Genomic DNA, 14,802 nt, shown 5'->3' on the forward strand with positions numbered 1-14,802 from the left:
GATCGATGGAAACAATAGCGGCATTTGCCTGAGCAATTATATAGTTATTATTGAAATAGACAGACATTTTGTTCAGTGGTAGAGTTTATAAGATCAAATTTAAGATGCTGAAGAGTGTGGTGTAAGATAGATTCAGAGAAATTTGAGATGGAATCACAGGCTATATTTATACTAATACATGGCACTTACTGCAACATACTGTTTGCGTGGCTTTCTCGCGGGCGGATACTGTCATAAAGCGACCGCCCATCACAAGAAAAGAATTTGAAGTTACAAGATCTGCAAATATCCCCTAGTCATTCATGATGACCGGGTGGACATATGCTCAATACGTAGGAGTCAGTCGTGATCCGAGAAATGCCCCGGACGAAAAGGAAATGCTGCAATATGCACATATTGCCTGAGACCCCGCCGTGTGGTTTGATTATTAGTGGTAGATTGAGTGTATGAGCATTGGCTATACCGTCCAACATATCGAGGAGTAGTTGGAAGGGCGTGATGTTACTTGGCTCTTCCAAATACATCGTTTACAAAAGTTCTATACCAATCGCATGGCTGAGGTGAGTCGGGGTGGCGCCTTGATATTGGATAGGTAACAAAAGCCGAAGTAACGCAAGTTTTCGCAGCCAGTCAAACTTATTTCACGAGGGCTAGAAATTACTATATGAAGTATCACAACAGTTAATACATATGCAACATAAGCTGATATATTATATTCATTACCATCTCGAAAGAACGCCATGTTTTGTTATTTGGCAAGTATGGTAGTGATATATCCAATAACAAGAAAACATACAAGAGGTAGTTAGTCTAAAAAAATATTTGTGCATGCGGTTTGCTAATATAAAAACGGACTTTCTGAATCTGTAGAAGAGGACCTCAAAATACGTTTTCGGCTTGAATAGGCTATGCACATTTTGTATAGTTCCCTTTTTACTCTGCCCGGGGCTGACTGATACTAAGTCTGACAGCCTACCGGTATCAACCTTCACCAATTATCGGATTCGAGCCTTTTATAGTGTATTACACTTCTGCACCACTTTCTGGTCGTCAAAGAAGCTTTGTAAGTACCGGAATATTGGCATAAACTGCAGATATTAATATCACGAGCCTGATGTACTCCCTCAGGAGTTCCGAGAACAGGCTAGTCGCAGTTTGCCCGTAAGTTGAGTCAGGGGAAGTGACTGCGTTGTGCATTTCACTTTCATTAACGACGCTTCAGAAGCCCTCACATAGGATCCCGATGGCACTTGTGCAATTTACGGCTACTGGGTACACCTTCAGAAATCTAGCTAGGGACCTAGCTAGGCTATCTTCCAGGCCACCAACAACGCTGGTCTGTACGGCTGAGCCCAAAAATGCTCTATTCGTTGAGGCTGGAAATGACACGCACGCAGATACACACTCTCTATAATTTGGACACACCTATTACGAGGCGGAGCCAGATAGCATATAAACAACTTCGTTGTTCCGCAAGGAACTCTAACCTATGCGTATCGAACATGTTCTTTGTTCTAGACGTCCCGTCTAGAATCCTAACATGGTCGCCTTACTGTGTACTTTCTGGCTGCTGTACATCGAATTCCTCCTCAGAAATATCCGACACAGAGTCATAGCCTCCGTCTTCTCCTTCATCCCCTCCAACGGTACCTTCCAGTCGCACACGGGGACCCTTTTGAGGGCTCACGTTAACGGAACCATCCCTATAGATATGGACCCGGTTTTTTCTGCGGTTATACCGAACTGTAATGTGTTCACGGGGATCGTTATCGGTAACATGCCACCAATTTCTACCTGAACTACAATTGGAACCCCAAAACCAGGTTAGTCAAGGTTCCTTAGAGTAACAGCTGAGGAATAGCTGTTGGAATTAAACAAGACGTACGCGTAAACGATGGCCTCGGTTGATGATTTCAGGGCATCATGTTTCCAAGCATTCTCGAGAAGGGGAATGATCGCTTTTTGTTCGTCTGGTTTAAGTGCCGAAGGATTGAAACTAGTTCTCAAGGTTGGCATAGTGACGACAAGAGGGTCGAAATATAATAAAACGTTGCAAGATGACTATGAGATAGGTAAGAATATCATCAATATAATATTAGAAGATTTTAGGTATGAATTAGACTAGTGGAGCTTAATAAGACAGTTAGATGCGGATTATGCTGGTATGTTAGTTGGTAGAAGAATACCTCTTAGGAGTATAAGGCAAGCTTATGCGTCTTTAAAATAACCAATTTTTCGGGTTGTTGAATGTCATGAACTGGCTCGACAGATCCTATTTCATAAGGGCCAAGGAATTACAGGTACGTAAAGTAGCACCGCAGTTAATACATGCAACATAGACTCATGTATTAATTATCATATCAACCCAGGGATATATTTTGCCCTCTTAGAACTGTCGGAATGATGCACTTAATAATGACAAAAGATACAAGCCAGTCAAAATCTTATATTAATATATGCAGTTGGTTAACACGAAAATTGTCTTTCCGAATCTGTTCAAAACACTCCAAAGAGGTACGTTTCTAGTCAGAATAGGCTATGCACATGTTGTATATTTCTCTCTTCTGCCCGTGGCTGATACCAAGTCTAACAGCCTCCCAGTATCAACCTTTCCCAATTATCGTAGTGGTAAGCCGTACCCGATAGGCTTATGAGCCCCCGACATAGCTATTGCGAAGTCGGCATCTGTTGTACAGTATAATTGTATGTGTCGATACATCTGCACGGATTTACGCCTATATAACCTTTCTATTCGGTGCAGCAAGCCCCAGCGAGTTCAATCCCGACACTACGGAGCCTCAGGCCGTTTATGTGTCTTCATTTTGCACGAAGTCCGGTTCTACTGTTGCCAAGCGCAGGTATATTAACGCAACTATCGGGTTCCTCGATAATGAGGCAATCAATGCGTTCCGACGGTATAGTAAGCGCTACAGCACCTGCAATGGGAAATTTCTCCATTTAATTTAACTCTATGTACCTCTATTACGAAAGAGAATTTTTCCTAGATCCTTATATTTTGCTTGCCCCTAGGTACAGAGTACTCAGGGGTGTTACAAAAATCGAAGCTTACCAACCATCTAAATGCTGCATCAGCTAATAGTTATCTCCTTTACTTGTCTTTATCTTTCCATATAAACCGGTGACAATACGGTGAAACTAAGGGCAATGTGTCTTTTCTTTGTCCCGAGAAATTGCAGGTGTAGTTCATTTCCTGGCTGGCCCGGGGGCAAGCTTTGTCAACGGCCAGTCAGTGGTGGTAGACTCTGGCGTTTCACTCATTCTTGGGGGTTAGTTAAGACTCCAAAATTTCTAACCTAGCATTTTGCAGGTCATAAATGTAGCGTTAATTATAATACTTAGGTACCTCCTAAGATAGAGACTAAGTGAATGTAAAATAAATCATTCATCTATGTAACAATATAATACTTTCATTAAGGTATCAACTCTGGAAAACATAGGATAAATCCATATTAAGTGTATGTAGCTATGTTCTTGAAACTTTATAGAATAGGGGAATAGGGGAATAGGGGGTAAAAATGACTTGGTTTTAGTTGATCTTATGTCGGGTTCATTACGTCATACAATCAAATAGTCAAGCCGTCATTACTTACTTCACTACATTAGGTACCTAGGTACATACCTGTACTCCATTATCAAAATCAATTCGACGGCTTTAATCAAGTAGTCTTTAAAATACCTATCTTATCCCCTTGGCTGGCATAAGACAGCAACTCCATAATTTTCAGTATCAATACATACGGATTGGCTAGAAAAGAAAGAAACGCTCGTGCGGTATTGAATCGACCAATAATATTTGTGGGTTGCGGTTTTAGAGACTAATCATAAGGCCTTTTCCTATTATGTTAATGAATGACGTTAAGCCTTATGTACTAATACTGAAAGTTATGGAGTTGCTGTCTTATGCCAGCCAAGGGGATACATCAATCTCTCTATTTAAGTTTTACTTTATCACTATTACTTATCATTAATACCGCATCAATCCTTTAAGTAATAATTGTAGAGATGTTCTTACAAATCCTTCACCTTGCCCAAGCCGCCTTGGCAATCTACGGCGGCAAGCAATCTTACATCGCTATCACCAACCTTCAAAAATACGAAAACGCAACCAAAAAGCTAGCCAAGGTATCTACCGAAGCTGAACGCCAGCGTCAAAAGACATACGCCACGCAAGCTACCGGTGTCGTCACGCTGTTATTCTCATTCTTCATGTCGGTACTGCTTGCCCGTCGTGGTTCAATATATGGGGTTTTACCGCGTTACCTAGCCCCGGTTGTGACGGTCGTCGCTGTCTACTTTGCGAGAGAACATATCCAGGGCTTCTGGGCTGGGAAGACCCCTGGGATCAAGGGCAGTCTGCCTAAAATGGGGGATTACGAAGAGGCAGAAATACGAACACAGAAGCTGCTGAATGTGTTGGATCTTATAATGTTTAGTTGGATTGCTACGTTTGTCATGGCTGTGTTAATAGGATATTAAATGTCATTAGAGGTCTGAGGTTCTGGATGCATGAAGATGTACCATGTAGAAACTACTTACTCTGAAAAGAGTCTAGTTAACTAGAATTTTTTACAAGACCTTAACAAGTGTACTTATTAGAGCTACAAATAATGAATAATAAAAACATAGTCCTATGGCTTTACCTACACCTATAATTATCTCCTATTAGTATAGGAGAAACTTGAGTAAAATAACTGCACATAAAATAATTATATAGCTTAGATCTAACCGAATGATAGAATTATACAGCATACATTTGCTTACGATCCCTACGACGTATCATTAGCATAACGGCGTAATCTTCCCAGCCTTCAACTCATCCGAAACCAGCGCCGAAACTTCGTCCCAGCGCTCCATCGTATCTGCCTCGGCATCAAACGCGTACAACCACCTGTTCCGCATCTTGACGGTTTCGGGATCGATCTCGACGCCCTCGTCCACGTTCTTGAGCGCGTTGTGCCAGCGATCTCTCAAGTCCTCTCCGTTCGTCTGACTGGCTCTAGTCCTCCCGAATCGCAGCTTCTCGTAACATCTTGTCTGTGGGTCGTTGTTTAGATTAATGACCATATCGATCTAATGATACACCAGTTTAGGGGGAAAATAGGAGGTCTCTTACTGCTAATGGAATATTGTCCTTTTCGGCTAGTTTCAAGCAAATTGCAAGTACGCCGGCGCTTTCTGTCGCTTGACTTGCGCCCTGTGCGCTTGTCGGTAGATGCGGGTGGCAGCTATCGCCTAGAAGCGCAATTTTGTGGCTTTTGGATATCCATGTAGGGAGAGGGTCTCTGTAGCAGATTTCTTGATTTTAAAAATGTTAGTTATATTTCACAGTATAGATGAGGCGAGGTAGCATTTACTCCAATCCAAACATGATTCAGTTTTCTCTACAGCGGCGCGTATCCGCGGGTCTAAATCTTGGAGCGACTTCTTGACCTCGTCCATGTTTCCCTCTTGAAACCAGGACTCCTTGATCACCATGTCAGCTTCGTGAGATAGCTTGCGCGTTACAATCCAGTTGAACTCGTCGCCATTCCGGAGAGTGTTCTGAACTAGATGTGTATCTTCGCCGATCCTAGATTGCTATCTTTAGTACACGCTTCGAACTAACTTGACTTCATTCAAGGACGGTACTTATTTAGCATACCAAATATTAACACAGTCGTGGTCTACAAACTCGCGACATAAGGGGTCTTCCCGCAAATGCTTTCCGGGAAAATAAGCTCGGTAGCATGAGTATCCACTGCTCTTCGGTGCGTCTTCGAATCCCAATACGAGCTCCCGTGCACGCGACTTGATACCGTCGGCACCCACGATGAGATCTGCCGTATCCTCTGTTCCGTCGGCAAATATCACGCTTGGCTTAAACTCATCGTATGCGACAACTTCGCGGCCCATCTGTATTTCAATGCCAGCGTCTTTCACGGCTTGAATGAAAGCTTCGTGGTAATCCCCGCGATGGCCGATGTAGCCCGCCATATCCATCAACGGCTGCTGCGCTAGAATCTTGCCGTCGTGCCAGCGGCGGATTTGCATGTCAGGGGCTTGATTACCGATGCTAGTTAATTTATGGTAAAGAGACTTGCCTCCCCAGCGTTCGAGTAGCTTGAGCGCATTCTCCCCTAGCCCTAACGAGTCACCCAGCCGTCGGAATGCTTTCAGCCTCTCATAAACAACTACATCGTGTCCATGATGTTTAAGAGCGAGTGCGCAGGCGCATCCGCCAAGACCGGCACCGATAACGATGACTTATAATTGATAGATTTAGTAATTTTCTGAAGATCGAAAGTATAAAATCGTAGCACAATTGTGGTTAATTCAGTCAACTCACCCTTAATGGGCTCTTTTTTTATACCGTTGATGGTCATGATGGATAGACTCTATTATAACATGTACCGCTGCGATTAAATTCCGTGAAATTTAGGTGATGGGTACGATTCGGCGGGACGAGCCTTCGTGAGAATCCGGGGGTCTCCATATTTAGGGCCAGGATTTCCAGGATGGCCTGCATGTAAATGACTTTCTTTTCATGCCGAAGGGAACATCAGCAGATTCCCTGCCAAGAAGTCACTAATAACAAGACAGATCCATCGTGCTACGCCCATTTTACCACGGTAGATTCTATTAATGCGACGGTACGTTGTTCTCGACCCGCATCTTCGGATTTTTATATTATATCCTCTTCCAGCTGTTAAGGATTCTCCAATCCCATGCAGGATATGATTTAGTAGTATCCCCACCCTCGGCGTATTAGGGGCGAATCCCCCCCTCTTCAGGCTCTTTAGATGCCGTCATAGTAACCGAATGTGCTATATGAATTACCGAATCGATCACCCAATGGTTAGCCTCAATATTAATTCTACCAACTACCAGGGTTGAGCTCTATATGATTATTGATATATGAACTCTCTGTTTGTGAGGGTATGGTCCAAACTTGTACGTATTAAGAGAATTGCCATCGAATTGTACCGTTAGATAAAGTTTATATGAGATATCTTGAGATCTAATCTGTAGTGTATGCTAAAGATAATTAGGTAGCTAATCTTACACATGGACCTGATATGTTGAGTAACATAGGAATTGTGTCTCGGACAATGCCCGATCGATCACGTCGAGAATGCCAACGAGACATCGCACAAATAGGGGGCATGATCGATGATATATGCAAGGACGCATCTGCCGAGGATCCCCCAAATCCAACCCCGCCTATATCCTTACATGGTGCCGCTCTCTGTTGGAGAACTTGGAACATGGCATTATTAGTGAGTTTGGAGAAACTTCAAATAAGAAGATGGGGTTCGAAGGTAGTCGACATGTCAAGTTCACCAAGCTTCCTAGAAAGAAATTGGAGGGTCCTTTCGTGGTTTGAAAAGATCATATTATTAACATCATGGCAACAGAAGCTGCCCCGGGGATAATCCCTTCGACAAAGGAGAAGTATAGTGGCGTGCCTGTGCGACTGGAGCGGGAGGCCCAAGTTGTACGAGATAGCCTACTGTCAAACCGTACGCTACCGGTTAGCCGTCCGAGGAAGAACCCAATACGCCTTCCACCAGATGTGTCCCTAGAGGATTTTGAAGCAGCTATCAAGGAGCTGAAAGGCGCAATAGGAGACGAAAATGTCGAAGTCAATGATAAACCATTGGTGGATGGATGGTATATGCAGCATCCAAATACCCACGATGCTTTTCATATCACGGACCAGGAAGAACTTGTCAGCAGTGCAGCCGTGTATCCCGGATCAACCGAGCAAGTCCAGACTACGGTACGTTGGGCAAATAAATTCGGCATCCCGATTTATCCCATCTCCATTGGCAGGAACTTAGGCTATGGCGGGGCGGCGCCCCGAGTCCCAGGAGGTGTAGTCGTTGATCTCGGCAGGCGGATGCATGAGATTCTGAATATCGATGCTGAGAACGCGAGTTGTCTCCTCGAGCCTGGAGTAACATATTTTCGACTTTACGAGGAAATTCAGAATAGAAAACTTCCTTTATGGATCGATACACCTGATCTAGGCGGTGGTAGCGTATTGGGTAATGCGATTGACCGCGGTGTTGGGTACACACCGTATGGCGATCATTTCGCAAACCGCTGCGGCATGGAAGTTGTCCTGCCTAATGGCGAGTTACTGCGGACGGGTATGGGAGCTCTGCCGGGTCCAAACGGGGCAGACAATCCTACTTGGCAGTCATTTCAACATGCCTTCGGCCCATCGATCGATGGTATATTCTCTCAGAGCAACTTCGGCATCGTGACTAAGATGGGAATGCAATTGATGCCAGAGACAGAACACCAGTCCTACTGCTTCACATTCCCGCGCGATGATGATTTTGATCAGATCGTTGATCTCATTCGGCCGTTGGCGCAGAAGGGTGTAGTAGGGAATATTCCGCAGCTGCGTCATGTAATCCAGGAGCTCAATGTCACCAGTCGGCGGAGGTCAGATTTCCACGATGGCTCTGGCCCCATGACGCGTGAAGAGATTCGATCTGCGGCTGCTGAATTGCCCTTAGGCGACTGTTCCTGGGTCTTCTATGGAACGCAATATGGTCCATCCGCATCCATCGCAGCACAACTGGAAGTTATCAAGGCTGCATTTTTCAAGATCCCTGGCTCCAAGTTCTTCTTACCATCTGATCTGCCGTCTGATCATTATTTGCACGACCGCTCATTAGTCTGCAGTGGTGTTCCTGTCCTCCGTGAGCTCCATTGGCTAAACTGGCTACCGAATAGCGGCCATCTATTCTTTAGCCCGATAGCTCCAACGCGTGGCAAAGATGCGCGTACTATTCACGACATAATTGTCAAGGCGCATGAACGTCATGGCTTCGATCTATTTCCTACGCTTTGCGTGGCAGGTCGTGAGATACATTACATTACCAACATAATATATGACAGAGCCGATGAGGATATGAAGGCATCCGCTATTAAACTCATGAGAGAAATGATAAAGGAATGCGCAGAAAAGGGGTTTGGTGAGTATCGCACACATCTCCTTTTCGCCGATCAAGTAGCCGGGACATATAATTGGAACAATTCGGCGTTTATGCGCTTCAATGAGACAATCAAGGATGTATTAGACCCGAATGGGATTCTAGCCCCGGGTCGAAACGGGATTTGGCCCAAGAGATTCAGAGGAAAAGGATGGGAACTGAAGATTGATGATATTGATCTGTTATCCATTGGACCACGTCCCGAAAAATAGCAATATCAACTCTAGTAACAAATTTCGAATAGGGTATCGATTACTTGCCTGCAAAATTTAATTTTCATAGTCCCTAGAGGACAGTAGATATCTTGCTCATTCACCTTCCTTCCCATATTTTCCGTAAGCCTGACAAACCGATAAATAGTGCTTCGTCCGTCCTGATAGTTCTGCTTCCTTGTCCTGGCAGAATATTGACCCAATGATCAAACAGTTCCTTCGTTCTCCCCTTGACAATTCCCATCCCGTTCAATTGCGGGTCGTTTTCTGCGGCATTCTCAAGGCCTCGAGGTCCACCAAAGACAATTAGAAGGTGATTGAAGGCCACCGCATCCTTCTTCTTTCGCTCCGGAAACGCTTCTGATATAGAGATACCACGTTCCGATGTTCCGATGTTTAAGTCGTAGCCACCCTCGTAGGTGCACTCTTCAAACACGTTTGCGAGCGAATCGCAACGTCGCACTGAGAAGCCCCAGTAGTAACCCCCTTCAACTCGTGGTGTGCTAGGATCTACTGGCTCCGCCCTTGATAAATCGTTTTCGTCAATCTGAAGAGTAATTCGGGTCTTTGGGGGGATTTCGTCACTGATAGTCACTAGCTCCTTTCTACCCACGTCCACGAGCGTCCCTTTACCACCTTTCGGTGCTCCAGTCACCGTCACACCCTCGCAATACGGCAACCAGTCGGTAGAGTGCGGGTGTGAAGGGATATCCAAGCTTGACATAAGCCCCGCACCTCTTAGATTAGGGTGAATGGGTAGTAGTGTTCGTCGCATAAACGGCGGCATCTCCAGATATTGCAATAGATGATCGAGGTACCCACAGGGGTCGAGATCGCCTGTGTATCCAGCAGGGTCGATGTTCCTAGGTCGCGTGTCCGGATGCGAGTCATCAAATATGACGATTTCGTCTATGCTAAACACGGCAAGAGCACGCGCGATGTGTGAAACAACTCCTGTACGTTGGTCATCTCGGCGACAGCTAGAATCTAAGTTTAGTGAGTTTGTCGCAAAAGCTGACTGGTAGGTGTGCTAGTGAATACGACTAACGTTGAGAGAACGCTTCCCGGAACGGCTACGGATATGGTCCAGTCCCGACCCTGGATAGGCTTAAAGAAGGCAGTCGGCTTCGATGTATCTACGTAGTCGCCGTCTTTTGTAAGGCGACGTTTCTATAGACCAGTTAGATTTCTAGCTTGAATTACTTTATGGTAGATTAGCTTACCTTTTGTCTGTCTTGTTCATAGCTTGCCATTTTGTGAGAAGCGACGGAAGTTAGGGGTGTGTCGGTAAGAATTGTAAGCTCACTTTCGAAGACATGACATTTCACATGGCGCATAGTAAAATTTCTAGCTTCGAATTGACTTTTGAAAAGTTGCGCCGGCAAAACCTCACCACCTTCCTCACCGCTTCCCTTGTTGGGTATAGCGTGGTGGATAAGATATGCATCATTCAGCAGTCCAATCACATCCACTTACTACATAGGTCTAGGTTAGTATATTATCCCCGCCTCTCCTGCATAAGACCAAATTTACCTCTTCAAGATACATACAAATCGCGAACTAAACCGTGTTTAACTATTTATATTTATATTTATATTAAATATGAGTATAATTGAATACTTACGTACAGTAGATCGTCTTCACTATGTATTAACACTAAAACCTACCCTTACAAATCTCTTTTTTTTTCATTATAAAGTACGTAATACCAGGCCGACTGTATAATTAAGATCTAAAAGATGCGAGGCACGTCAGTCCGACAAGGGAATTTGATAAGCTCATACTCATATTCAAAATGTATCTCACTCTCTGGCTAGAATCAACATTTCATGTTTTTCATGTTTTACGAGAACCTATTCTGATGCTAAGATGGAGGTTGAACGTACATGGCAACCTTCGAATTTATACAGTTATGAAGCTTAAAGTTACGATAGATACATAACAGGTAAACACATTTATGAAAGAAGCTAGGTATACATTTCTCGATCATGTTCACATATGAAGCCACTCTGTACTATCCTCAGTATTAAGCGATCAATTTCATTTTCATCGAATTGACAACGCGAGACCCAATTTGCGCCCACCTGCTATTCGGAGAGCGGGCCGTATATTCGGAAAACCTGGTTCCAAATTCCGAATTGTGGAGAAGAGAGGATGGACGGAAGGAAACAACAATACAACCATGCGGCAACGGAGGGAGGGTGCCCGGAATGCGAATTTGAGTATAGGTATATTAGGGTATCTACGTAAATACCTTCAAATCTCCCAGTTCTTGGAGTTCTTGGAATTCTGTCTTATCCGCCGCACCTTCACCTATCACCTACGATAATCCTTCCGTGACAATGTTCCGCCAATTCGGTCTCCTTGCCCTTGCTTTCCTACCCTTCTCCTTCGCCCAAGTCTCTGATGACTTCGAAGGTGGATTGGACGCAGCTTCGTGGCCTACATACGCGAACGACTGTAACCAGGGCGGTAAAGTCACACTTGATAGCTCTACCGCTCACAGTGGGAAGAATTCCGTGAGGGTTGATGGTGCCGGTGGTTACTGTGGACACATCTTCTTTGGCACGACGAAAGTCCCCAGCGGAGATGTTTACGTGAGGACTTATCTGTAAGTTCTGCTGTAGTAGTACTACGGAGCTTGAGGAATGAAGCGATTCTAATTAAAGGCAATGCTAATATCAATCCTCTTATAGCAAAGCCTCTAAAGCCTTGACCGATTCTCACGTCTCTTTCATCACTATGCCTGACTCTTCCCAAGGCGACAAAAAGCACCTCAGGATTGGTGGTCAGAGCAAGATTCTAATGTACAACCGCGAATCTGATGATGCTACTCTTCCCGACCTCTCCCCGCAAGGCATTGCCGCTTCCACTGCCCTTCCTACCGGCGACTGGCAATGCTTCGAGTACCACGTGGGAACCGATGGCACCATTGAGACTTGGCTGAACGGCAAAGCTATTGATGGTCTTACTGTCAAATCTGGTAGCAACAATGCCAACGCAGGCCAGTGGCAGAGAGGCACCGCCAAGCCTAAAATCACCGGTGTCTACTTTGGATGGGAGTCCTACGGCGGTGATACTAACACCTTCTGGTATGACGATGTTGCCGTCAGCTCGACGCGTGTTGGATGTGATGCATGATTCAGCTCCTACTCATCGAGTAAATGGTAGGCATTGTGTCACCAGCAATAGATACTCTCCTATTAAAATGACAGATAGGCTGAAAATTAAATATTAAAACCTAAATAACATGCATATATACATATATACATACATACCACATAATAATGTATTATTCAGTGAACTTTGTTAGGTCCCATACTCTACATATCTAGGCTGGGTACATATTTACATTTTAGAATTAGGAATTAGCCTAAATATGATAAAAGGTACACCAATTGCAACCTTGAGAACATGTTTATGGACAGCATATCTCCATTGGCATAAAGTATATTCCGGTGGGAACTTGAGCCTAAAAGGGGTATAGCTGAAACCCCGCGAACTATTTATTTTGATCTGCCTAAGCTTATACAAAATAAATTATCTTGATTAAACCACGTGAAACAAGGAAATATTTTCTGTAGACGCGATATCTGCAGTAAAATTAAGTTATGCCACTTACTTATACGATTCAGTTAATAATGTACTACAGGGTAATAAGGCTTATCAGTAATATTTGAATCACATGCTGAATAGGTAGGCGTTATTATAATAAGTAGTGAGGGCGAAAACTACCTGGTGACAATAGAAGTATATACTATTATTATTTTCAATGTTATTAAAAGGGTACGGTTTAGTTTACAAGCATTTAAGGCTTCATACTACTTTGTAACCAACGTACTTCAACAACCATGGCGAGAATATTGCCTTAAGTATGTAATGAACATTTTAGTTAACTACATCAAAGTTATATAATGTGTGTTTTCATACTGTTAAGTCTTAGGTTAACTACCTAGGTACTAATCACAATCATGGAACGTTGTATGGTTAGAGGTAGGTACTAGAAACCTTAATACACTAAACATCACTAATCGGTAGATACTAAATATATATAGGTATACACATGATATTCCTGGATAGCACATTAATATATGTCGGTTCTCTTACTGTTTAAATTTGCAGTCAGTACATTAAAGCATTACTCAAGATAAGAAAGGTAAAATAAGAAAAAATAATAAACCAACTAATAAATTATTACAAAAGCATCATTTCAATGACGCCATATATTGTGGATATTTAAACTGCTTTAACTGATTCAACTTTTATTCAAACTTCGCCCTTATGGGTATGATCGACTTCCCATTGTCACTTCCCATTGTCGGGTAATGGTAATCCCATCTGTACTCCCTAAGCTTCCACCCAAACGATGTAGCTCATGAGCACTATGTGTGGGAATCGCGTCTTCGATGGTTGGGTAATGAACACTCAAGCCATCGTGTGTTGAAAGGTAAGTGTTGCGCTCTCCAGTTGCTGTTAGGCCGGATGTAATCACAACACTGACTCCTTTCCTAGTGCACCGATCCGGACGGAGACTAGTGAGCCTATTTATAGCGGGCTTAATAGTTGGGACGCATGCATTGATAACTCCAAGAGCTGGCTCCAAGGCAGAGTAAATATTGTTTGTAGTAGCGGAATATGTTGGATCCTCTATGTCAAGTTTGAAGAGCGTAACAATGCGCAATAAAGAGACAACCCAGATACTATTTAAACTAGTTAGTAGCTGATATTGTGAGCGGTATCTTCGAAATTGGAATACTTACACGGCGCCAACACTAAACATTATGACGATTACGGATTTCCTCGCCAATGACATATTTAATTGGAACAGCATTGGCATTGGCAACAACACTACAAAAATATCAAGAGCGAGGTTGATGATACCAGTAACGATGAATGCCATAAGTTGCCCTGTACATTTTCCATCTTGAATACTTTTGTCCCAGGTGTACGGGAATGGTTTGCAGACAAGAAAAGTTTGTAAGGTTACGCCGACTAGGTAAGCCATATTGATGACCATAGTGGCATAACAGATGTAAGCAAACTTCGGATTAGGGAATATAGATGTATAAAGGGAGAGAATTGAAAACTTGACACTTGAATTTGCTGCTGCCCAGAGTATCTCTGCAGCTAAAAATAACTATACAAACGCTGTTAACTAGAGATATAGTAGATGAGTTTGAGGAATTAACGAACCTTTAAGAAGCGATCATAGAGTAAAGGGGCTGTCATCAAAAGTTCCTCCACGTGGTATCCGAGGCCACCAATGAAGCTAGCTGTTGCGACTATTTAGTAATGACAGCGATTTTACCATTTGAGGGACTCGAAAGAAATACCTAAAACAAGGGTGGAGAGCATAGCACCGGTGAGAATCATTGCTACAATTGCCATATAATCATTAAAAGCGAGTGTGGTTTGTAAAATATGTCTGGACCATAATCTCAAACCAAGGAAAACAAGCGAGAAAATGGCTAAGACAATACTCACCACTGTCACTTGCATTGCGCCCGGTCTAAGGGGCATTGTCAACGCTATGTGGCAGTGGCTGGACCGGTGAAAGCTTGAAAGCTATTAGAGGTAGATAA

General features: G+C 43.6%; 6 protein-coding genes across 6 annotated transcripts; 3 read left to right on the forward strand and 3 right to left on the reverse strand.

The window, feature by feature from the left end:
* Positions 1 to 4,023: 4,023 nt before the first annotated feature.
* On the forward strand, positions 4,024 to 4,497 carry GL218_02471 (uncharacterized protein; the record flags this gene model as incomplete). The annotated part of the gene is made up of 1 exon (XM_033578990.1): positions 4,024 to 4,497. The coding sequence occupies one exon, from the start codon at positions 4,024 to 4,026 to the stop codon at positions 4,495 to 4,497; it is 474 nt and encodes a 157-aa protein (XP_033438871.1).
* Positions 4,498 to 4,800: 303 nt separating this feature from the next.
* On the reverse strand, positions 4,801 to 6,383 carry GL218_02472 (6-hydroxynicotinate 3-monooxygenase; the record flags this gene model as incomplete). Its single annotated transcript, XM_033578991.1, has 4 exons — positions 4,801 to 5,055; positions 5,407 to 5,590; positions 5,663 to 6,263; positions 6,347 to 6,383. The coding sequence occupies 4 exons, from the start codon at positions 6,381 to 6,383 to the stop codon at positions 4,801 to 4,803; spliced, it is 1,077 nt and encodes a 358-aa protein (XP_033438870.1).
* Positions 6,384 to 7,405: 1,022 nt separating this feature from the next.
* Positions 7,406 to 9,220, forward strand: GL218_02473 (Vanillyl-alcohol oxidase; the record flags this gene model as incomplete). Its single annotated transcript, XM_033578992.1, has 1 exon — positions 7,406 to 9,220. The coding sequence occupies one exon, from the start codon at positions 7,406 to 7,408 to the stop codon at positions 9,218 to 9,220; it is 1,815 nt and encodes a 604-aa protein (XP_033438869.1).
* Positions 9,221 to 9,320: 100 nt separating this feature from the next.
* Positions 9,321 to 10,473, reverse strand: GL218_02474 (putative methyltransferase C9orf114 like protein; the record flags this gene model as incomplete). Its single annotated transcript, XM_033578993.1, has 3 exons — positions 9,321 to 10,200; positions 10,269 to 10,390; positions 10,444 to 10,473. 3 exons carry the CDS (start codon positions 10,471 to 10,473, stop codon positions 9,321 to 9,323), a joined length of 1,032 nt encoding a protein of 343 aa, XP_033438875.1.
* A 1,089-nt stretch (positions 10,474 to 11,562) lies between these two features.
* On the forward strand, positions 11,563 to 12,361 carry GL218_02475 (uncharacterized protein; the record flags this gene model as incomplete). Its single annotated transcript, XM_033578994.1, has 2 exons — positions 11,563 to 11,831; positions 11,917 to 12,361. 2 exons carry the CDS (start codon positions 11,563 to 11,565, stop codon positions 12,359 to 12,361), a joined length of 714 nt encoding a protein of 237 aa, XP_033438874.1.
* A 1,138-nt stretch (positions 12,362 to 13,499) lies between these two features.
* GL218_02476 (uncharacterized protein) lies at positions 13,500 to 14,740 on the reverse strand (the record flags this gene model as incomplete). The annotated part of the gene is made up of 4 exons (XM_033578995.1): positions 13,500 to 13,920; positions 13,981 to 14,357; positions 14,414 to 14,493; positions 14,554 to 14,740. 4 exons carry the CDS (start codon positions 14,738 to 14,740, stop codon positions 13,500 to 13,502), a joined length of 1,065 nt encoding a protein of 354 aa, XP_033438873.1.
* Between the last annotated feature and the right edge of the window lie 62 nt (positions 14,741 to 14,802).

This window comes from Daldinia childiae (genome assembly GCF_008694065.1).
Source record: "Daldinia childiae strain JS-1345 chromosome Unknown Scaffold2, whole genome shotgun sequence".
In the NCBI taxonomy this organism is placed as follows: Eukaryota; Fungi; Ascomycota; class Sordariomycetes; order Xylariales; family Hypoxylaceae; genus Daldinia; species Daldinia childiae.